At 42.2% G+C, this 25,386-nt stretch overlaps 1 protein-coding gene, 1 long non-coding RNA gene and 1 pseudogene across 2 annotated transcripts; 2 read left to right on the forward strand and 1 right to left on the reverse strand.

The window, feature by feature from the left end:
• Window positions 1-15,151: 15,151 nt before the first annotated feature.
• Window positions 15,152-17,795, reverse strand: LOC121321158 (annotated as a pseudogene).
• A 34-nt stretch (window positions 17,796-17,829) lies between these two features.
• LOC121320397 lies at window positions 17,830-18,762 on the forward strand. The gene is made up of 3 exons (XR_005950839.1): window positions 17,830-18,050; window positions 18,131-18,246; window positions 18,422-18,762. It is a non-coding gene; the product is annotated as an uncharacterized LOC121320397 (long non-coding RNA).
• Window positions 18,763-20,729: 1,967 nt separating this feature from the next.
• On the forward strand, window positions 20,730-25,311 carry LOC121321314 (zona pellucida sperm-binding protein 4-like). The gene is made up of 14 exons (XM_041260213.1): window positions 20,730-20,950; window positions 21,019-21,140; window positions 21,292-21,487; window positions 21,573-21,694; window positions 21,771-21,870; window positions 22,069-22,191; window positions 22,443-22,615; window positions 22,829-22,926; window positions 23,159-23,286; window positions 23,540-23,720; window positions 24,097-24,241; window positions 24,376-24,451; window positions 24,637-24,801; window positions 25,174-25,311. The coding sequence occupies exons 1-14, from the start codon at window positions 20,788-20,790 to the stop codon at window positions 25,272-25,274; spliced, it is 1,893 nt and encodes a 630-aa protein (XP_041116147.1). The 5' UTR covers window positions 20,730-20,787; the 3' UTR covers window positions 25,275-25,311.
• The last annotated feature ends 75 nt before the right edge of the window (window positions 25,312-25,386 follow it).

The following is a 25,386-nucleotide window of genomic DNA, read 5'->3' on the forward strand; positions in this document are numbered from 1 at the left end:
GAGCATCAATGACTTTAACTGGCCTGTTGCGTTCATCTGCAACACAAATGTAGCCATGAGTTTACATCCAGGATAGGACTAGTCCTGGATAGTTGCTAGGTTAAGTACCCCACTGCAAAAATGTTGCAGTTTCCAAATCTCTTTTCTAACACACCTATTACCAAGACTTTATCCAGAGATCCTCCAGGCAGCACCACAGTCATGTTAGAGGACCTGCAGACAGGAATGGGTTTCCCCACAGTGGCTGCAAGAGGCGGCAATTCTGTAGGGCTTCCAGCACTGGTTGGGCATTCCATCCGCACAGAGCCTCGATTCCAAGTAGCTGTCCTGTACAGGACAGTCAGGACATACTTGCCTCCCTAGTAGGAGCAAAAGTGAACTTTAAGCTTATATTCCTCAAGTAACACTGCCATGCAAGGAGATACAAAACAGAATGCACAGTAAACTCCCATTCATGTCGACAGGTGAAAAAATGTTAACTTTACAGGTTTGCTGAAGGTCAACCATATTAAAACGACTACATATCAAGCTAGCCCCCAGGTAACCAAAGTGTTCTAGTGTCACTTGAAATGCACTTGCCACTTGCTCAACAAAACAGCCAGTGTAGGTCGTTGTAAAGATTATTTTCTCCAGATGCAGAGACAGATTGTAATGGCATCGTTCCACTACCTCACTAGTCACAATGACCTCTTTGCCAGAAAGATCTGCAATAGAAAGTACACATTCCATCAAGTACAAGTCTCTGGAATTCCATTGCAGCTTTAGCCAAGACTAAAAGGGAATACAGGCATGACACATTGATCATGCATTGCTTAATCAAATGTGCCAGCTGATCAGGTGCCACCATTCAAACCAATTCACAGGATGTTTCTCCCAGAGGGGTGGAAATACAATAAAGCCACTCACCTGTCACTCCAATGCCCCACCAAGGGCCATTGGGTAAAACTACAGTCATGCCATCCTTGTTGCAGATGGTAGCAGACACATCCACAGGATGCACTGTAGACAGAACACTGGAAGTTACTTCAGTTGGAGGAGTCTCAGGTTGGGAAGTTGGTTTTGGCCGCCCACCAGCATGACAAAGTGCAGAGACCTCTCCCATTACACCATCACCATGCTGGAATTGGATACTCAAGGCAAAGCACCCATCCTTAAAAGAAATACCATGGACGTATTTCAGTATTCCTCGTACTGAAGCAGTTTGCTGAAAGCACGTTGCAGCATTTAACAAATCACGGTCTTAAGGGGTGGGCGAAATGACTCCATATTCTTACCACAAATGCAATCTGACAGCTTCGGAAGGAAGCAATCAGGATGATGTCTCCAGTCTTCATTTGAAAGAGTTGATAATTACATTTCTTGGTAATACTACCAACAGGTATTGCCTTGCCAAATCCATCTGCAGAAGACAAGCCATTCCATGAGAATTCCGTCCCCAGCAAGTTTTTCTAAATGCGCTCATCATACAAGACACCCGTTTGTACTACTCCAGCAAGCCAAGAAACCGCAATTTAACATGGGAATCGTTCACAGCTTCAATTTCTACAGTAAAAAATGAGCGAGGGGGTCAATTAACACAATCAGAATTCACAGGAAAAGACAACTCGCCTCTCACGTTGACTGCGTTAAGATGTCCCTTTGGCAATTTGATCATCATGCCAGACTTGGCACAAAACACAGACGGCAAAGACTCTTCAGGTGGGACTGGAACATTAATATCTGTCTTGCAAGACATGAGTGCCTGTTTTAGCGTCCCTGGAGCAATCTGATAGGAGATGTTATAGAAATAACGATCCATCTAGGTTGGGGGGGGGGGAAATAAAGAAAAGCCCTGGCTTGTCACTGGAGTTTTAAAATCTTCACAGTATCGTGTTCCTACGTGTAGGGAGGCTATCCTAGTTTCATAGGATAGAAATGAACTGCCAAATTGTTCAACAGTTTTAATATTGATAGGAAAGTACACTCCTATGTAATGCATAATTCTCTATTGGCACAGGCAAAATGCTGTATTGGTTAATTCTTCACAGGTTACAATGCAGGCAGTTTACAGAGCACAATGTTTCCTATACTGGTGGAAAGTTGGATTCACGTACCACTCTCCTCACGTGACATCCATTGTATGAAGTAGTGAAAGTGATCCTTCCCTCTGAATCACTCAACAGTTGATATTTGCATTGAACAGCAACTTCGTAAATGGATACCCATTTGTTGAATTTATCTACAATTGGAAAATAATTGTGAGCTTTCCCTCCATCAAATAGACAGCTTTCCTCAACTGGCTACACCCCACCCCCCCAAACATTGAACGGAAACCAACTACAAAGGTTGTCTTGGATTTACAAAAAATGCATGAATTTCATTAACTCACCCACAGATCCCAATATTTGCCACCACTGAGGTGCACCCAAGGCTGATCACATCATCAATACTTGTTCAGATCAAATATTTGACAAGGGTTATAGTCCTTGTAAAGGACATTTACTTGGGGGGGGGGGGGGGGGGGGGGGGGGGGGGGGGGGGGGGTGTTGCTGTAGCATACATGCAAGTTTCAAATACATATCAGGAGTTGCAACAAGGTATATGGTGAAGCAAATACACCCTCACATTCCAGAGTAGGATGTCATTTAGTGCAGGCAGAATGAACTCACTTTGTACACGAAGTGCTTCTATTGGTCCTGCTGGGAGTTTGATGGTCATGCTTCTCTCACCACAGATTGTAATAGGTCTATCAGGTGGGGGAATTGGGCAGGACATATTCACATATTTGTTTCTCCACATCAGGGTCAAGACATATTGCCCACCCTAAAAGCAAAGGTAGGAAGGAGAAGTCAGGTTGAACGGGAATGTTTTAGCCAGTAACTGTAGGATTGCAGAGACGCTCAATAAAGTCCAATTGAGTCAATTTTAAAGTTGACAAAAAGGACAGACTAGATTAAAAAGTTAGTTGTATACATGGAACAGCAGTGCTGTGGCATTGGCCTTGTCATTCACACTGTACGAGGCCAACAACCTCATGTGTGATGGCAGAGTAGCACCAGACTTTTTGGAAAGTTATGAATCTAGAAGACTTACCAGAGCCTTCACATTGCAACCTTTGAAAGCAGTTCTAAAGATGACAACTCCATTTTTCTCCATAACCTTGTACCTGCACCTCTGTGCAATCTTGCTTACTTCAATAGGTATGAAGGCTGCTGTGGAAGGGGTAGTAGCTACAGTAAGATTGGATAAACAGACTGCTTCCAGAATTACATAGCCAGGTTAAAGAAAGAACCCTTACCTTGCACTCTGAGGTCTGTCAGCCTTCCACCAAACAATTTGATGGTCATGTCCGCGACACCACATGTCGTTGCGGAAGCCAGGGTGGTGGGCTCGCTTCCTGTGTCATGGGAAGGAGAGTCTAGTGGGGCAATAGGTAGATTAAATACACCATAGGGCCCTACAGAGGCTTCATAGATGCTGCTTGGCAACCCAGGAGAGCTACGTGAACTGGCAACCTTAAGAGCTTCATCCAACACCTGATTTATATCAGTAAGCACAGAGCTGTCAAAAGAAGAAATGTGGATTCCATTGTGGTTACCAGTATCTAGGTCCTCAAAATGATAGGAATGCCCTTCAGGATGCAAAGTATCAGTGCCTTCACTTTCAATGTTTGCAAAGGTAGCAGAATCATAGCCTTGGGTTGCAGAAGAGTCAGACTCTTCATTGCCTACACCTATTTCTGCTGAAAGATTAATAACCGAATCACTGCCTTCAAGAAGATCAATGGTATTTGATACATTTTCTTTATCCAAAGTAGAAAAGCCTGCATTTGCAAAGACTTTAGAAAAGTCAGCATCAGGCTCATTACTCTGATCAGTAAAGCGTGCATGTTCCACATCTCCTTCAGATTCTGAAGCCATAGGGTATTCATCAGCAACAAGAGGGACAGAGTTCATGGTCATATCAGAATTGAAGTCATCACTACCTGGACTGGAAAAGATAGGCTGTTCAAGTGCATCCTCATCATACCTATAATGCTGGCTGAAATCAAAAAGCCCATGGTTTGCAGCATCAGATTCAGTTTCAGCAAACGCTTGATCAAGAGACTGCAGCTGTTGATCTGCAGAATAATCAGCAGTCTCAGAAAGCTCATCATCTCCATTTGGTGAAAAGGAATCCTGTGCAGAAAAAAGGTCCACAGCATTAGGAAAAGCTAAATCAGTAAGCAAGTTCACGTTCCCTCCACGATCCAAGCTTCCTGTCCCTGATATGGAATTCACAGCTGCTTCCTCCTGCAGGCGATCACGAGCTGAAACATGAGCATGTGTGAGCCTCAAGGCCAATAAGAAGAAAGGCAGCACTGCCTGCCCTCTCCGTAACATCGTTATTGTAAATAAAATACAACCCAAAAACAAAACAAAAAAAAAAGCAGTCAATATGGCTGCGTTCTGCGGGCTCGGCTATTTAAACTAGAAGGCGTCAACTGTTTCCGTTGAATTTGTAATTGGCAAGCCAATCGCTGCCGCTGAATTAGCAGCATTCTCAGTTAATTAGCAAAGCATTGCTAGAGTGAATTCTGCACGAGAAAAAAAAAATCACCTGGTTTAATTTTCATATACTCAAAAGATAAAAAAGAAATAGTATTGCATTAGAAATAGGAATAAACTTCATGAAATAAACAATACAAAATATACTGTAGCGGCAATCACCAATGCATGTACTTTTTTTTCTTAACATAAAAAGTAAACTAAAGTAGCATTTGTGTATTTGAAGACAAGACATGAAATTAGCTTCGAATTTAATCGAAGAATAATACGGTTCTTTTCTCGTCGAAGTTTGTTCCCTGTCGCATTTTAACACCATGCTTTAAAATAAAAAAAAAAAAAAAAAAAAAAAAAAACGTATAGCAAAAACAAAAGTCAACTATGAATAACACTTGGTCGAGATTAACTGAGTCTAGCATTCTTGTAATATTGTGTGTGTTAAAAAAAAAAAAAAAAAAAAAGATAGCTTAGTAGCCCACAGAAATCAGTTCATTTAAAAAAGGTATACTGTTGGCACACTTTACTAAAAATAACATTTTGTAAATTACGTGTTTTGCAATTATTTGACAAACGTCGACTTGCCCATATTAGGAGTTAAAGAAAAACGCACCATGTACAGTAGCTGCAGCCTTTTTGTCACGCGCGTCGCCATGGCTTACTGGCTTCTCATCATCAGCACCAGTTACACTATAGACTGCTATAATGGTTTTTTTGTTTTTTTTCAATCCAGTTTCTGAAGGTCGCCAGATCTATAAACGAACAGACGCCGTTTTCATTAACTATACTTAATAGCGGAGGAAATGTTTACTGGCAGTACTGTTTTTATTATTCTACAGTACTTTATACCAAGTTGTATGCCACTGGCTTGTAGTGTTCCATTGTATATTACAAGCTCATTAACTAGAGCTTGATTGGTTATCTCACTATACGCGTATACCATTTTAGTTTTCCACTCCACAATCATAATTAACATGGTTTGTCCTTCTTAGCAATCCAAAGCTAGGGTTACCATATTACAGATCCTCAAAAAGAGGGCACTGTTGAAATATTTGACCTATTTTTGGAGTGCTAGCAAGTTCTTGAACTCTTAATCACTTTTACAACCTTCCACACATTTCTTGAGATTGCAAGATTGCAAAGCACTTACCTTAACAACAAGAAAACATTTTACATTTGGAACTCACTGTAGCTCGGTGCTGTTTATCGTCTGTGCCTCACTGCAGTTTGACGTTCAAACAACATCTACGTATTTTAAGTGATGGAAATTGAAACTTTCAAAGTGTTTTTAAATACAGTTTTCTTAAATAACAATACAGTACTGGTAGCATTTTAATAGCAAATTGTATTTATCTTACGTGCCTGTATTTAAACCTCAGTGTTTCTAGAAATATATTTTAAGGTGAATTCTCATACCTCCCATTAAAATTTACATTATGCCACACTCGCTTTAGCATTCAGGGATAATAAAGAGCACATTCTAACATGGAAATTGGAAGGTCTCATACCTCCGCTGGTAAAAGTGCAGTTTGTCAATACAATAGTACTCGTATTGCTTTTGTTACGCGAATCTCTTTGATTTATTTGTGCAGGGCAACTGAATGAACTAATTCCTGTTTATTTATTTATTTAGCAGACACCTTTATCCAAGCGACTTACAAATGTTAAACGGCATACAAGGTTAAAGAATATGTATATAATATATAAAACTTTATCATGTGCATTTATTTATTTATTTATTTATTTAGTGATCGCCAAAAAACAGAAAGATAAAAAAAAAAAGCACATGGTCAGATCCTTTTTTTTTTTTTTTTTAGTTACATGTTTTGACACATTCATATTGGGCTCGTTTAACAACGTGTGTTATATTATAGTCGTACCAAACAAGTGTTTTATGTTTGTTGTTATTTGGTGGCTGTGATGCAAATGTATTTATTCAGTGCATATCTGAAAAGACATAAGCCCGATGTGCGCTCCTGCAAGGAAGCCGGCTCTTTTGTATTGCAGTATCTGCGCTATGCTTCGGGGCGGGAGATCCCGGGTGTTCGTGTCCTCCACCAGTGAGAAACTTCTACCTGCGTGAACCACGGTTCGTTATAATATTGTAGCGATCTCGGGTTCGCGATCCCCACAGGCAAGCGAATCAATCCACACACAGGCGGATGCGAACCCCGGGACCTCTCGCACTTAAGCATAGCTCCGATACCGCTGTACAGAAGAGCCGGCTCCTTTGCAATACATCGGGCTTATGTCTTTGTATGTGATTACCTCACCTACCAGCCATGCTGCTGCCTTCCCCCGTGCACGCTACAATATTTACAAGACTATCCATAATGATTTGTGGCAAACCGTGATTTTTTTTTTCTGGTGTGTGGTTGCATTTTTCAACAACTGTTTTGCAAAACAACTACCGGTACTTGGTGTTACTCGGACGCCGACAATTTCTATAAAACTGAATATCTTGTTTGCTCGAGGTTTCTGGAAAATCGCTTTCAGCAAAAACGAGGCCGCGCACAGTGATCAATTTTTCAGATTGATATCGAAAAATGTAGCCCGTTAGCAGCAAAACATATTTAGGGTCGGGTGGAAAAAATAGGGTAGGTCGTGTAACCTATAAAACCAATACTTAGAAGCTCCCCGTCTCCAGTACTCCTCCAAAATCCCCAGTGAATTTTTAAAAATATTAAATCTAAAACAGTTAAACACACACACACACACACACACACACACACACACACAGCAGGAGCCTCGCTCTAATGTCAGCTTCACGCCGAACACAAACAAGGCTAATTCCTTCTCAGCTCCTTCTGCCTGCTGTGCGTCCACAACAAAACCAAATCTCTCGAATGGATGAAGCCAGGAACTTTTATACCAGGTGCTCAGCGTCTTCAAATTATCCTATTTTAAACCTATGGGAGGGCTGAGAACAGGAGAGCTTCAACGTGCCAGTGGAATCTGTGCTTAAACTACAAAAGCAATGTGCAATACAAAATAAACGTGCTTTACACAGGTGTTAAAATAAAAACAAACTAACATTAAATCAAAAGTGATAAATCAAAACATGATTACTATCATTTAAACTGTTCACAAAAATTGCCTAAATAAAGCGACTGGGTCAGCTGTTACATTCACATGCGTATGGTGATAATGTTTTTAAAATATTTTAAAACACGCAAGTTAAATACCAATTGCAACGAACTTGGCGGCTGAAGGTAGTCCTTAGATGCGCACTAAAAAGGTCTCACTTGCAACGAACCCCAAAATAACTGTTGCTGTCATCTAGAGGATACTAAGCACGAGACTAGTCTAACCCTTTCACTAACGAGTTATAGTACCGTACTAAGTGAAACAAATGTGAAAAATCCCCAAATGTAGGCCTATCCACAACTTTTGTAACTGAACAATTCACAATCACAAATCCATTTACCTATGTTTTACACACACACACGGGATGTCATTGCTGGCATTGCAACATATTGGTGCAGCGTCGGAATGAGTTTCGTGACGTTATAACAACGGAAAACGATACCCCCACACTGATCAAATCGCTTCCACACCGAAAAATGATCTAATGACTAAATATTACAATTACGGTTGAAAGGATTTATTACAAATATCATGAAATAAGTACGAATATATTTAAAGCCGTACAGTAATTATATATTACCCACATGGAATGGAATTGCAATATTGAGTAATGTATTTTTAAGTTATATAACAGGCTATATCTACTTGTCAAAGAATGCTTTTAGTAGCCAATGCTACAGATTAGTAGGCTGTAGCATGCATGGGGAAGGAGTCAGGACTGGTAAGTGACGCAACACAACAATATTGATACACAGGTAAAGAGTCCCGGCCCTCTTGTATAGCTGATCGGCGCTGTGCTGGAAGTACCGGGTTCAATCTCTGCCTGTGCAATGCATTTACATTGTTTCCTTCTTTCTTTGTAATATCTGAGCGATTGGTACAAATTATATTGAAAGTATTTCGTGAAGGTTTAATATATATATAAACCTTTACAAAAAACTTTAAATATAATTTGTACCAATCGCTCAGAAACCAACAAGGTTTCAAAGACTTTTCAAAGTAAAGACAAAAGTATTAGAAATTAAACAGATTTTGAGAAATTAAAGAGATTTTCGCTCAGATTTTGAGCCCCGACCCTCTTCATTTCCTGTTTGGAAGCACACCAAAACAAACCACAATCCTCAGTACCGTACTAAAGCTGGAGATCAGCTAGTCCCCAACTTTGTTCCGCTTCTTTTTTCGTTGCTATTGGTATGAAGTTAGTACGCAGTTGGGGATGATCCCGAGGTGATAGCACCGTAGTTACTAGCTGGTACGCAACTTAGTACGCATACTAACTCTGCAAGTTCGTTGCAATTGACCCAGAATGTTTAGCTAACTGTGTTGCAAAATTACTTAAGCAGCGTGTTGTTGAACAAGTTAATTTGAGATAAATCTCCGCAATGTGTACTATTCCAACTGTTAAATACAAATGTGGCGCGGCATAGCTTTCTTTTTGTTTATTTTTAACGTGTCTTCTGTGCTCACTGGCCCTTGTCATGGACACGGGCTCCACTGACCACCGCATCCTTCCGTGGTCCTAAAGATTTTAACAGCATCACTTTGCCAAGTCTTGAAAACCGGGCTCCTGCCATCCCCATAAATGGCGCACCAGGTTAACAGTATACCTAATTCTGAAATGATTTCTGTGGGATATTACATAATAAACAACGACCTATTAATTTAAAAAAAATACAATAATATATCACAAGGAGGTGAGAATGCAATAGATTCAGTTAATCTCTACCAAGAGTTAGTGCTAGTTTTTTGTTTTTGTTTGTTTGTTTGTTTGTTTTTTAACAGTGTTGCGAACAATGACACTGCAGTTTGCACGTGTGGTAAAATCCGACTTGGAACAAAATGTGACACTACAACAGAACCGTATTTTTCTTGATTTCCGCGTGAAGCACAATTTTTTCCGTCTTATTTATTTATTTATTTTTTTAAAGCATGTGAACAAATACACAAATACTAAATTTAGTTTACTTGTTATGTATATGGAATGCCGTTAGTACTTCATTTTTATTGTTTCTTTCATTACGTTAATTCCTATTTCTAATGCAATACTATGTTTTTCTTTTCAGTACAGGTCACATCACATTTACACACGTTTCTCAGCATACACATAATGCAACTGTTTGAAAATTAACCAGATTATTTTTATCTCGTGCAGAACTCAGTCAAGCAGTGCTTTACTAATGATCTGAGAATGTTGATAACTCAACGGCAGCGATTGGCTTGCCAATTACAACTTAAACTAAAACGCTTGAAGCCTCGCAGTTTAAATACCAGCGCCCATAAACCACAGTCATGCTGATTGCTTTTTTTTTTTTTTTGTAGTTGTATTTTGTTACACTAGCGATGTTACGGAGAGGGCAGGAAATGCTGCCTTTCTTCTTATTGGCCTGGGTCTTGAGGCTCACACTAGCTCTAGCTCATGATGGGCTGCAGGATGAAGCAGCTGTGAATTCCATGTCAGAGAGAGGAAGCTTGGATCCTGGAGGGAACTTGAGCTTACTTACTGATTTAGCCATTCCTTATGCTGAGGACCTTTTCTCTGAACAGGATTACTTTTCAATAAATGCAAAGGCTGTTCATTCTGAGACTGCTGATTATTCTGCAGATCAGCAGCTGCAGTCTCTTGATCATGTGTTTCCTGAGACTGAATCTGATGCTGCAAACCATGGGCTTTTTGATTTCAGCCAGTATTATAGGTATGATGAGGATGCACTTGAACAGCCTATCTCTTCCAGTCCACATAGTGATGACTTCAATTCTGATTTGACCAAGAACCTTGTTCCTTTTGTTGCTGATGGGTACTCTTTGGCTTCAGCATCTGAAGGAGATGTGGAAAATGTACACTTGACTAATTTGAGTAATGACCCTGATGTTGACTTCCCTGAAGTGTTTGCATATGCTGCCTTGGCTACTTCAGCTAAAGAGAATGTGTCCAATACTCTAGCAACAGAAATGCATACAGGTGAACTTGGCAATGAAGCATTTGACTCTGACAACTATACATCTGAAACCCTAGGCTATGATTTTGCCTCGTTTTTTGCTCTTTCAAAGGAAGGTAGTGATTCTTTGCCCCCTGAAGATGTAGTTACTGGTGACCTTACTGGAATGCATGCAGCTTTTGACTGCTCTGTGCTTACTGATATAAATCTGGAATTGTATGAAGCTGCCAAGATTACCAGTGCACGCAAATTTCCTAATCTCTCCAGAGGTCGCGTATTGCCAAGCAGCGTCTATGATGCCTCTATAGGACCCTACGGTGTCTTCAATCTACCTATTGAGATCCCAGGAAACCCTCCTCGCTGTAGCACAGCGGCACTGGCAGATCCTTCTCCAAAAAGTGAAAGCGGGCCAACCTCTCTGGTTTCGGCAACTACATGCGGTGTTACAGACATGACCATCAAATTGTTTGGTGGAAGGTTGACAGACCTCAAAGTACGAGGTAAGGGTTCTTGCTTAGCACGGTGTCTGTTTAATTCTGCAAGAGGCATGGTCATCAAATCTCATTGTAACTGCTTTCTTCCCCAGTTGCCTTTATACCTATTGAAGTAAGCAAGATTGCTTGGAGATGCAGGTACAAGGTGTTGGAGAAAGGAGTTGTGCTCTTTACAACTGCTTTCAAAGGTTGCAATGTGAAGGCATGGGTAAGATTTGGATTCATAATTTAGTCTGGTCTAACTATGCCCCAACACATAAACCTGTTGGCCTTTGTACAGTATCTTTTAGAATGACAAAATGCCTGTGCACTGCTGTTAAACATCCTAAATATAGAACTAACTCAAGTTCTTAAATGTTAATCTATTTTGGGGTAATCTTGTGTTTTATAATGGAACCCATACTCTTGCTGCTGTGGTTGAAACATGCTATCGTACAGATGCTGCCTAAAACATTCCCTTTCAACCTGATTTCTTCCCTTTGCTTGCAGGGTGGGCAATATGTCTTGACTCTGATGTGGAGAAACAAATATGTGAATATGTCCTGTCCAATTCCCCCACCTGATAGACCTATTACAATCTGTGGTAGAAGTAGCATGACCATCAAACTCCCAGGACCAATAGCGCTTCGTGTAAAAGGTGAGCTGTTCCTGCATGGCAGGCACCAAATGAGATCCTACTTTGAAATGTTCTCCTGTAAAACTAAGGAACTCGTGATGCATTTTAAATCTAAACAGTATGTATGTAGTAAGACATGTTCTCTTCCTAAACAGCTGTTTTAATACATAATTGGGTGTGAAGCTGGTGTTTAGTTAAACGTTGTTTACTCGGCTGTGTTTGCTAAGTTTATGTAGGATTTTTAAAGACTAGCCCTGTTAAATGCATTTAAAAAGTGTTAAACATGTCCAAGAGTTTACAAAATAAACCTTTTAGAATTAAACGCAGTGACGTGTTTGAAAAGCATTGAAGTTAAACACTGTCTGTGTGGGTGTATTTGCTTTCCAATATAGCTTGTTGCAACTCCTCCTTTGTATTTGACACTGTTCAAGTAGTACATGGCCTTGAACATGGGGACTAAAGAACCCCTGTCCAAAAGTGTTTGGGATTTAAAAAAAAAAAAAGTACAAGTATTGACTTGTAGTCAATTGCGGGATCTGTGGGTAAGAATGGATATTTTTGTAAATGCTTGGTAGCAATTGAGTAACTAAACAGGACTTACTCTTGCTGGTTTCATTACGTTAATGTGAGTGGATATACTCCTTCCTGTATTACGCAGCTTTTTCAAGATCGGGAGATCTCTAACTTTCTTCCACTTGTAGATGAATTCAACAAATGGGTATCCATTTACGAAGTTGCTGTTCAATGCAAATATCAACTGTTGAGTGATTCAGAGGGAAGGATCACTTTCACTACTTCATACAATGGATGTCACGTGAGGAGAGTGGTACGTGTATCCTGCTTTCCACCAGTATAGGACACATTGTGCTCTGTATACAGCCTGCATTGTAACCTAGGAAGAACTGACCAATAGATTATATCACCTGTGGGGCCATACAAAATGATATGTTAAATATAATGGGTTTATTCAGCTTCTGTTTCCTAGTTTAAATATTGGAACTGTTGTACTCCATGTGGCTTCCATATGAAACTAGAATAGCCATCCTACCCATAGGAACAGGATAATGAGAAGATTTTAAAACTCCAGTGGTGTTTATTGAGCTTCTCCCCCCAGATGGATCGTTATTTCTATAACCTCCACTATCAAGTGGCTCCAGGGAAGCTAGGACAGGCAGTCATGTCTTGTAGGACCGGAGTTAATGTTGCAGTCCCACCTGAGGAGTCTTTGCCGTCTGTGTTTTGTGCCAAGTCTGGCATGATGATCAGATTGCCTAAGGGAAGTGTTAACACGGTGAAAGTGAGAGGTGAGTTGCATCTATGATTGTAATTCTGATAGTGTCAGCCCTCCCTCCTTACCAATTTTGACATGTAGAAAGTGAAGTTGTAAACCCTTCGCATCTTCAACTGCATGATGTTGGCTATAACTGGAGTAATGCATAGTTTCTTCAGACTTCAGTAACGATTGGAATTTCTAGTAGAATCGCATTTGTTCTAACACCTTAAGCCTTGAGCAGTCCATGTCTTTTAAAAAAAACTTCCTGTGCCAGGAACTTTCATGGAATTGCTTGTCTTCTGCAGATGGGTTTGGCAAGGCAATACCTGTGGGTAGGGTTGCCAAGAACTGCAATTATCAACTCTTTCAAATGAAGACTGGACACCTCCTCTTGATTTCCTCCTTCCAAAGCTGTCAAACTGCATTTGTGGTAAGAATATAAAGCCACCCCCCTCCCCTTTTGGAGTAAGTGTTCTGAAAAAATATAGCATACATCCCCACGTGTTGCTACAACTGTGTAAATAACATACCTGTAATCTGTGGCAGTGCTAGGCATAAGCATCCTAAGCAATTGCTTAGGACCCCAAGCAATTCAAATCGGAAATTTTGAATGAAATATTGTAGTCATTTAAAAATGAGCATGGATTCAGACCAATTCACATCAACCAGTCAGAAAACCAAAATCAATCAACACTTTACATTTGTGACCTTTTTTGCTGTATGTGTTATTTTTAAATAAAGCTCCATTTGTCCTATCTCTGTCAGTTTGGATTGGCTATCTGTGGGGTAAAGTCCAGTCGATTTTGTCACAAAGACATGGCTGCCGGGAGACTATCGAGGCACAGCCTAATATTTTAGGGACAAACTAAACATTGCCTATTGAGGAATTTTACAATTTAATTTTTCCTAAATTAGGAATGAAGTTGCACTGCTTTAATACATGAACAATCTAGTAGCTAAAAAACTGTGAAGCTGATAAACCTTGCAATAATTTTATAAAAATAGTCTACTGTGGTCAAGCGTCTACTTGTTTTTAGGTGACCAGAAGCAATATTTATTGGACTTGCACAATTGATGGTGAAACTTCTGAAACCTGGAGATTGACCAAATGTTTATAATAGAAATAAAATGCTTGTGATTCTGTACAATAGTGTGTATTAAAAGTGAACTCTCAGTATTTCACTGGGTAAAGAATGCCCTTGGCGTATGAAACCAGAATTGCCCTGCTGCAGTGTGCCAGCTGTCCATGGGGAACAACAGCACAGGTTAAAGGAGGGAGTGTCGCTAACGTTGTACAAGAGAATAAATCAATGTGTTTTGCAGACTAGCCATCTAAATGATGGACTAGTGCAAGAACACGCACACTGTGGGATGGAAAGCACTTTGAGGGAATGGCTTGCAGTTGCTTTTATTCAGCGGTTAATGGAGCCTACTGGAAATACTGCATGCTTTTTGGTAGACCAATTCAGAGTAACTTGACAGGCTATTCAAAAGTTGTTTAAACCTGGGGTTCAGCAGTTCCAAAACAAGCATCAAGAGACAGCTGAATTCCACAAAGCAGCAGTAATATTTGACAGTGACTTCAGATCTGTGATGCAGCGAGTACTTGCTAATGTGTATTTTGAATTGTAGTGAACCAGTCGCTCTAAAAGGCTAGATCTGCTCCTGAAATGTGTGCTTTTAAGTTGTCAAGTGTACATACCCCAAATATCCATACACTGGGATATGTAAAACTTGACTAACGCTTTTGCTTTTTGTTAAACGGACGTGGACATCAAAGAAGCGGTGTAATATGAGTATTGGTGGATTGTTTTAAAAAAAACAAAAAAAAAAAAGCTGTCATTTTATAGAAACTCCTGGATTGTGTTTCCCAGTTTTATTGTAAGCCACTTGGTTATTGGTTTAGTTTCATACGCTTTAACAGTCTGAAACACCATAGTATAAACACGGAATAGTGGTGGGTTTGTGTGGCTTTTTTACAACCGCGGCGTGAACTGGGGAGAGCAGAAAGCAGAGCTGTCCTAGCGCTGTGTGGCGGAACTCGAATCCAGAGTGCGCTCTCGCAGAAACGCAAAAATAAACCCGGACCGAGAGAGATCTGTGCAACCGCCTCTGCACTGTTTGCTTTATAGTTGATCTGTTGCACAATTTCCGTTTTACATGTTATGTTGTAAGTTTTAAATCAAGATTGTCTTAATTTCCGGAACCTGTCATTTTATATTTAAAGGGAATGCTTTTGAGTAATTTTAGATAACGTAACTGTATAACAAATGTATTTGCAGTTTAAAAAAAACTTGTACATTCCGTGATGGACAGTTCATTTTGTTGACCACCTCTAAAGCATCGTATTCTGGAGCAAGACGTATGTAAGCGTTTTCGCCATCAGGCCTTATCAGTGTGTTGACCTTGGCCACATAAATGTCGTACAGCTACAACGGGTACTTGGCTTGCCTCCTCAGTCGCAGTGTCTTGGGTCTCCTGACGGTGGGTCGTGTGGCTCTTTCTTGTGGCTGTGCTCTCCCTTCAGCACAGACTACTTTGCCTTCAAGGCCTTGGATTTGGCCTCTGTTTTGGCAGGGACGGCTTCCTTCGGAGCCACAAAGGGGATATAATATTGGTGAAGAAACAAAGCAATCTTGAAAACCGGGGTCTTTATTACTACAGTAACAAACGGCAAATTTACTTCTTACACTGTTTGTAATACCACTCTACCTCTTCCGCCTTCTGTAGTTTGGGGAGTGGAACTCGTCGTCATCCCTTTTTAGTGGTCGATATGACGTCGCAGAGCACGTATTGTATTTAGGTGGTATGCACTGGCGGCGCAATAGCAGATGCAGCTGCACTCGGGTCCACACATTGAGCGCCCCGGAGGGGTTCGACAGTTTATTTTTGGAGCAATGAGAATATCCTTGGTTTATATTTGCAGATGTTGCACATTTGTCACTGTAGCTGCCGGTGTGCAGTGCCGGTAATTCAGATTCTATCCTCCTTCATTTCAACATTATTGAATTGATTTATTTTTTTTTTCCTCTTGGAGGCTGGTATGAGGCACTTCTTCATGGAAGGTTTTGGGGTACTATTCAGCACAAACATTTGTAGTTCTATTGTGTGTCCAATTCATCCTATAGTTTGATGGAAGCTATTGGGTGTGGCAGTGGGCACCACAATAAACTACATCAAATTGGCATGTCTGATTTCTATAAAAACCAACTTTCCTATGTGAATTTCTGCAAATGTCTGTGCAGAATTGTGAATTATGGAATTTCTGTGATTGCAGCATTGGAGAATCCTGGTACGGTTAGTGGTTAAATCTGTTCATTAGATTAGTGTTGGATGTAAAGATGTCTGTCAAACGAAGAAGAGTGAAACAGTACACAGTTTTCTATACATGAATGTCGAACACTTGACCCTTTTGTAAGAGAAGAGGGGGCCAACAAGAAGTCCTGCACGGGGCCCATCTTCCTCTGCCACTGGTGGTATGTGTGCATTCGGACCGAAGCCGGCTCAAGGCACTGCAGCAGTGTACTGCTACGTGAAAAATAAAATGGAATCCATGCAATTCCACCCCCCCCATTTTATATATATATATAATATAATATATTGTATATATTTGAACTGAAAGCCAGCTGCCCAACATTTCTGTCTCTTTTTTTTTTCAAGGGAGCATGCGTTTGAATGAAAACATTGGAGGTATTTATAGGTTTGGCATGACAACTACTTGGTTTTATTTTCTATTCAAATCCATGATTTTTATTCTTGCATAATGTACTGGTGCCCTGTATATTAAACTAGTGTGTGTTTATATAAAAACAGTTTGTACTGTGAGGTATGAAGCGACTCAACTGCTGCTCCTTCTTACTCTTCCTTTTATACTATTTAGAAATGGAATGCCCAAATGGTGCTGGTGAAATAAAAACAAAACACCCTACATCCACTACGGGGACAAGTGGAAGCTACTACTTCCAACTCGACCAAGCTTTCTGAGGAACCTCAAAAGCAACTTGGGCTGTCCTTTCGCTACCGTTATTTAAACAGCAGCAGTTAACCAGGGTGTGCCTCCATTCCGGCGGGGGGCGCACGAGTCTTCCTCTAGGGGCCCTTTTGTTTTTAAAATCGTTGTCTTATTTTACAGGTGTCGTAATCCTTGTATTGAAGCTAAATTACTGTATAGTGGAATGCTGATGTGCATAAAGTAGACTTGAGACCATAAGGAAGCTTTCAAACTGTAGAGACTTGGTACATAAAATAGATGAAAACGGGTACTAAGAATCCAGCATATTTCTTGGAATACCATTTATTTAAACTGTGAAGGGTTCAAAAGGACAGGTGGAAAGAAATGGCTTATTTCAGATGCTTTCAATTCCTACCTAAAAAAACAAAATGAGTCCCCAGTAGGGCTACAGTATTCAAACTTTGACTTTGTCAGATGACCATCATAACATTGTGCATTGCAGAATAGGAGTAGGAGGCTCTTCAATTAAAGATTCATTTTTTTTTCTATTAAATGATTGGGAAGCAAAAAAATAAAATGTGAGATGTTAACCAGAAGTGTGTAGAAATATATTAAATTCTAATAAAATAGGGGTGGTGTTAGGGATGGAGTAGCTTCAGTGTGATTTGAGTTAATCGCGAGGTTGACAGTTTGTAACTGTATCGCTGGCTCCGCTACTGATCCACATATTCACTACAAGAATCCCAAAATGGCCATAATATGGCTTGCCTTTTAACCTAAATGTTACTTGTAATTAATACAGCTATTTCATGCATTTTAATGGGGAAAGTTAGACTTTGTTATGTCATGTAAAACATTTGATTTAAACTAAATCAAAGGTTGAAGTTTTCCCCACTGTCTAATCCCTTGTTGTCCATGACGACTTTCCTGTGTCTACCCTTTTCAGAATAAACCACATGTGTTGACTATAATCTACACAACTGCACCTGGGAAAAGAGGGATTGTGCAAATGACTTGTCCAGCCAGGGCTGTAGCACCAACAGCCCATACTATTAGGACTACTGCAACTGCTAGGGAACCTACAAAACCAACTCTCCCTCCCCCTGCTGTCTGCAAAGCCTCCAGCATGACTGTAGAACTGCCTTCTGGGTCGCTTCAAGTTCTATTATTGAGTGAGTTTGAATTTGGCTCCAACATTTTTGGAGGGAACTGATCAATCTTGGTAGTTCATGTAAACCTTGTTTCTTTGTAGCTCCGTCCAACAAATGGGAAGATATTAATGATGCTACCAGTTACTACAGCTTGGTGCAGCGGGAAGGGCGGAACTACTTTACAACCCCCTACAGGGCTTTTGCTGTCCACATACAGGTAGGAACCATACATTTGGTTGCTAATCTTGAATGTGGTCCTCTAGGAAATATTTGAGGAAATGCCTTGGTACCCAACTATATAACATATTTCAATATGTGCTGATTCCATAATGTAGAACTGGAATACAATCCTTCCAGTCTTCAACTAGTTCTGTTCCTTCACTTTCTTTTAGGATGGAAATTACGTCTTAACCTTACTCTACACAACCACTGCTGGTAAACGAGGGTATGTGCACATGAGATGTCCCACAAAGGCCCCTACTTCCACTAGTAGGAAGCCAAGAAAGACTACTAGAACCAATGCTGTGGATTCAACCAGGAGAGCTAGAAGAAGTGCAAAAGATGCAACCAGGACAACCCGCAGAGGCTCTGGGGAATGGACCAATAGCACCCACAGAGGCTCTGGGGAAGGGACCAGGACAACGCATAGAGGCTCTGGGGAATGGACCAGGACTACTCGCAGAGGCTCTGGGGAAGAGACCAGGACAACGCGCAGAGGATCTGGGGAATGGACCAGGACTGGGGAAGGGACCACCCGCAGAGGCTCTGGGGAAGGGACCAGGACAACCCGCAGAGGCTCTGGGGAAGGGACCAGGACAACGCGCAGAGGCTCTGGGGAAGGGACCAGGACAACCCGCAGAGGCTCTGGGGAATGGACCAATAGCACCCGCAGAGGCTCTGGGGAAGGGACCAGGACTACCCGCAGAGGCTCTGGGGAATGGACCAATAGCACCCGCAGAGGCTCTGGGGAAGGGACCAGGACAACGCGCAGAGGCTCTGGGGAAGGGACCAGGACAACGCGCAGACTCTGGGGAATGGACCAATAGCACCCGCAGAGGCTCTGGGGAAGGGACCAGGACGCAGAGGCTCTGGGGAAGGGACCAGCGCAGAGGCTCTGGGGAAGGGACCAGGACAACGCGCAGAGGCTCTGGGGAAGGGACCAGGACTACTCGCAGAGGCTCTGGGGAATGGACCAGGACTACCCGCAGAGGCTCTGGGGAAGGGACCAGGACAACGCGCAGAGGCTCTGGGGAAGGGACCAGGACTACTCGCAGAGGCTCTGGGGAAGGGACCAGGACAACGCAGAGGCTCTGGGGAAGGGACCAGGACTAACGCGCAGAGGCTCTGGGGAAGGGACCAGGACTACTCGCAGAGGCTCTGGGGAAGGGACCAGGACTACTCGCAGAGGCTCTGGGGAAGGGACCAGGACTACTCGCAGAGGCTCTGGGGAAGGGACCAGGACTACTCGCAGAGGCTCTGGGGAAGGGACCAGGACTACTCGCAGAGGCTCTGGGGAAGGGACCAGGACTACTCGCAGAGGCTCTGGGGAAGGGACCAGGACTACTCGCAGAGGCTCTGGGGAAGGGACCAGGACTACTCGCAGAGGCTCTGGGGAAGGGACCAGGACTACTCGCAGAGGCTCTGGGGAAGGGACCAGGACTACTCGCAGAGGCTCTGGGGAAGGGACCAGGACTACTCGCAGAGGCTCTGGGGAAGGGACCAGGACTACTCGCAGAGGCTCTGGGGAAGGGACCAGGACTCGCAGACTCGCAGCAGGCTCTGGGGAAGGGACCAGGACAACCCGCAGAGGCTCTGGGGAAGGGACCAGGACTACTCGCAGAGGCTCTGGGGAAGGGACCAGGACTACTCGCAGAGGCTCTGGGGAAGGGACCAGGACTACTCGCAGAGGCTCTGGGGAAGGGACCAGGACTACTCGCAGAGGCTCTGGGGAAGGGACCAGGACTACTCGCAGAGGCTCTGGGGAAGGGACCAGGACTACTCGCAGAGGCTCTGGGGAAGGGACCAGGACTACTCGCAGAGGCTCTGGGGAAGGGACCAGGACTACTCGCAGAGGCTCTGGGGAAGGGACCAGGACTACTCGCAGAGGCTCTGGGGAAGGGACCAGGACAACTCGCAGAGGCTCTGGGGAAGGGACCAGGACTACTCGCAGAGGCTCTGGGGAATGGACCAGGACTACTCGCAGAGGCTCTGGGGAAGGGACCAGGACTACTAGACCCATCACTAGGAAGACAACCAAGACTAGAACTAGTGCTGGGGAGGTAAAGCCTCCTACTTCTGTTGTCTGCAGAGCCTCCAGTATGTTGTTGGAGCTGCCCAAGGAACCTCTAAAACATGTCCTGTTTTTAGGTGAGCTGAGCTTTTGTTGGATATTTCTGGAGCTTTTGATGGAGAGGCATAATGTCTGACACCTAGGGATCTTCATGGCAACTTTCTCTTTCTATAGATAAATCCAACCAGTGGGTAGCTGTCATTGATGCTCCTGAGCACTGCAACTACACCTTGTCTCGTGGAATCGGAAGGAACTTCTTCATAACGCCCTACACAGCCTGTGACGTCAAAATACTGGTAATCCTTTTGATCAGATATCCAGCATCTTGTGTGATTCCAATTTTAAAAGCTTGACAATCAATGGGTGTATTAATAATAATATAATTAATAATACTGTTCTTTGTAGAATAATAACTACGTTTTGAAAATATGGTATTTGACAACTGGTGGAGAAAAAGGGCATGTGTTGATGAAATGTCCCTCCAGTGCTGGAGAACCAACAGAGGCCACTGTGCCTACAACCACCACTAGGAAGCCAACAGAACCAGTGCCTATTGCAAGTACTATCTGCAGAGCCTCTACCATGATGGTGGTGCTCCCTCTGGGACCCCTGGAAGAAGTCTTACTAATAGGTAGGTTGTGTGTGATTTCTTTGTTTGAATTGAGGGGAGGTTAAATGTGTGGTACCATCTCTTTGTAGATCAGTCCAATAATCTGGTTCCTGTCAAAGATGCCCCCAAGCACTGCAACTATAGTCTGGTAGAGGGAGAAGAAACGAACATCTTCATAACCCCCTACGTCACCTGTGATGTTAAAATATTGGTAAGATTCCTTTTCGGAACCAACTTCCATTTCTCTATTGGTGATAGAGGCCCCTTGTTTTATAGTTAGCTGATGTCACATTTTTAGATGTGCTTGTATTCTGTTGACTTACTCCTAGCATCTTGTCCAAACTCCTCCCTTTCCTCTGCAGAATAAGAATTATGTCCTGACCCTACGCTATACCACCACTGAGGGGGTGTTTGGATATGTGGGCATGAAATGTCCAACCAGCGCAGCCCTACCAACAGGCTCACCGCGCCCTCCCTTTGGGGTTTCTGTCCTCTGCAGTGGTACTTGCATGACAGTGGAGCTTCCTGAGGGACGTCTAGAAGATGTTCAATTAATGGGTGAGTGGTAATGCTACTGGGTAGTGTGGTGCTGTAAACTGGGGGGGGGGGGGGAAACCTGCTCTAAATGTGCCATTTGTTGTAGATGAATCCAATAACTTGGTAGCTGTTGCCAGTGCTCCCAAGACTTGTGGCTACAGTTTGAGGAGGGGAAATGGCAAGAACATCTTAACTGCTCCTTACAAGGCCTGTAATGTGAAGATACTGGTAAGCTGAGGGGAAACTGCAGATTTCATACCCATTTGTATTGAAGTGATCAAAATACTGTATGATCCATTTCTAGAACAACTTCTATATCCTGAGCGTCATTTACACAACTCTTACTGGGGAGCGAGGAGATATAGAGGCCAAGTGTCCTGTTCCTGGTCTAGTACCACGTGAGGGTAAGTGTTTGTTCACTGGACAGTTTTCTAAGCCATTCATAATGCAGGAGTGCTTGCAAGTCTGCTATGCTGTTGCTGCTTCATGTTGTATTTACTGTGCCTCTTTGGAAATGAGGATTTACTTGCCAGACCTATCCAAACCTGAACTACAGGGTCTTCCTTAAACAACCTGAAACATTGAAGTTTACTGTTTTGCAGGATGCAAGATACCAAGAAGTCAGCAGGTTGCTTGTGGTCCACCCAATGCTGATCCACAACTGTGTGTGGCCAATGGATGTTGTGTGGATGCAACAACTTCCCAGTGTCACTATCCTTTGGATGGTGTGGCTTGGTTTCACTTTTTTAATATATAGCACTAGATTTCCTTTTGAGCAGCTTGACTAGGAAGACTTGACTATTTTGGGGGGGGGGGAAGAGAGAGAGATCTAATTTACCTGCAGTCCAGCTTTGCTGGACAGAACAATGGTGGTTCAACTAAATGCTACTTTTTTTCATAATTTAAGATTTCCTACAAGCTTCACCATATCATGGTTTTGTATTTTAATATAGCAATTTCTCTGCTTGTATTTCAGCGTGCACAGCAGATGGGCATTTTGTATTTGCAGTTTACCGCACCTCCACCAAGCCAGAAATAGATCCTGGTAGTCTAGTAATTTCTGGAAACCAATCCTGTGCCCCTGTAATCTGCACTCCAGACTTTGCTATCTTCAAATTCCCAGTGACTGACTGTGGGACACATGTCTTTGTAAGTTCACTTTCCTATGTGTACTGCAATTTTGACACAGCTTTTGTTACTACAAACATATTGGGACTTTGAGGCATTAGTCCATATTTTATAGCCAGATGTTTAAGGGGTGGTGTGATAATCTGATGGAGTACCAGTGGCTTGGGGCTGGCCTATTTGATTGCAATACTTTTAATGGCTACAGTATTCTCCCCTCTACAATTTCTTGTGCAGATAGTGGCAGAGACTACAATCTATCTTGCTGAAGTTCATGGCTTGGTTCGAGGGACCGGGCAGGTGTATGGACAAATTACCAGAGACAGCTCTTACCGGTAGTGTGTGGGTTTTTTTTTTTTTTTTTTTACAGTGGCTTGGAACTGGCAGCCAGTTAACCCTTTTACTGAAAAGGCTGCTTATTTTGCAGCATACATTTTTCTGATTGTGGTAGGGACCCATTGACTCTAGGAGAAAGTCATCGTGTTATTGCACTGAAATGGGGAAATCCTGTGCTAACTGGTACCTGAATTGATTCTTGATCTTCACTGTCTCCTCTCTGCACTGCAGTTTCCAGGTGGAATGTCGCTATTCTAAAGGAAATATGGCCAGCACTGGTTACTTGGTGGTGAACCCACCGCCTCCATCGGCAGCCTTGGCTATTGGCTCTCTTGGGGTTAGGTTAAGGATTGCCACAGGTAATGGAATTAATCTTGCTGCAACTTATTTTTTGAGAAAGGGTTATGGTATACTTGATGTGACAAAGGTAATGTCTTTTGGCAGAACTTACCCCCATTTAGTTTTGTGGAACTGTAGTCCCATGCTGAGCATCATGTCCCATGACAGCCAGATGTGTCTGGCTGTGGAGTCTCTTCTTCAATGGGTTGTGTTGACATTGAAGTACATGCAATACCTGCAGCCTGGTTATTCTAATGCACTTCTTTCTTGCAGATGCCAGCTACACAACTTTCCACCCACAGTCCCATCTGCCCTTGAGATTCTTGCTTGGAAGCACGGTGTATCTGGAAGTGCAGCTTTTAAACCCTCCTAACCCCAGTGTAGTTCTGCTGGTCCACTACTGCATCGCCTATCCCCAGTCCTCTCGCGCTGCCTGGGTGATCCTCTATGAAGGGTGAGTCTCCTGCATCATTGACAGGTTAAATTGCGGCCCTTTTTTTTTTTTTTTTTTTTTTTTTTCTTTCCTTCTGAAGTCACCCCTTCAGGCACTTGCCCACTCACCAGCTACACAATAACCTTTTGCATTTGAGATGTTCACATAGGATTGTAATTTTAGCAACAGCTTGGGTGACTGGCCCATTAACCAATATTGTTGGTTGCAAACGCCTAATGGAAATCTCTTTGCAAGTTGCTGTAACAAATGCAAGCTTTTTAGGTTGTCTCAGATAATCTCTTAATATAGCTGTCTTGATTTTTAATCCCCCCCCCCCCCCCCCCCCCCCCCCAGCTGGCAAGTGTCCGACTCTCTCTTCTGAATTTCTACCCCACAGTTGCCCAAACATGCTGGATTATAGCAGTACTGCTGGCCTCCATCTCCAATACAATAACAAGCCTGTATCCAAGCACACGCGACGCTTTGAAATACAAGTCTTCCAGTTCCTGGACTACAAGACCAAGCAGCGTTTGGATGAGGAAGTGAGTACCTTGTAGTGGTCCAATTGTACACTCAAGCTTGCCTCCAAATGCCTAGTCCATTAATGGTATATTCTAGACATGCAGATCTACAGCTGCTCTAACTTTTTTTTTTTATTTTTGTTTACTTTCTTTAGATCTCTTTTTTGTGTTCAACTGAAGTGTGTTCCCCAAAACATAGTGTTTGTAATGAAGGATGCTTTGATGGGAGAGGTAGGCTTCATTTTAGGTCAAGCCTTCAATTATTGCAGCATGAAGTCTTTCATCTTATGCTTTTCAGAGACTTCTCCCTAAAGTATTTGTTTTAAATTCTGCTCCCCTGGCTAACAAATTTGGATGATAGCATTTTGTCATCAAATGGTATAACTATTAGTTATTCCAGATGCCTCCTTCCACAGAGATGCCTGTTCCAGTAGATCTTGGTGTGGGAGGGCGCTGTGCAGGAAAGCCCTGTCCTGGGAAATCAAATGTAGACAAGCGAGCTGCTCCTGGTCATAGCGGCCTCGTTGCTGTTGGTGAAGGAACTTTCATTTTGGATGAGAATGTGCCCCATGAACAAACGGGTAAGTGATTTTGAGATGGTGTATTGCAGCAGTACTAATCCTTTCATTTATTGTTCCCTTTTTAAAAAGATTGAGATTGGCCAAAACAGGACAAAGCTCAAAGTCAACTTGGATTGACTCATATCTGGGTAACGTGCCTGACCTGATGCTTCATTTGAGTAACAAACATTGTTTGCCACATATATATATATATATATATATATATATATATATATATATATATATATATATATATATATATATATATATATATATATATATATATATATATATATATATATATATATATATATATATATATATATATATATATATATATATATATATATATATATATATATATATATATTTTTTTTATTCTTCCTCTTGCAGAGAAGCACTGGACGTACTTCCGTGGTCTCCTGGGGCTGCTTGGTTTGGTGGTCCTGGTATCTGTTGTAATGCTCTTCTGGAAAAAATGGCTGGTTTTGTAAATTGTCAGAGCCTGGAGAAGCAGTCAAACTTGAATAAACCTGCAACGTGTTTGAAATTCTGTCTTGTGTCATTTACTGGGGCCATTCATTAATTTTAAACTGCATTTGTACA

Source organism: Polyodon spathula, chromosome 9 (genome assembly GCF_017654505.1).
Source record: "Polyodon spathula isolate WHYD16114869_AA chromosome 9, ASM1765450v1, whole genome shotgun sequence".
NCBI classification, from domain to species: domain Eukaryota; kingdom Metazoa; phylum Chordata; class Actinopteri; order Acipenseriformes; family Polyodontidae; genus Polyodon; species Polyodon spathula.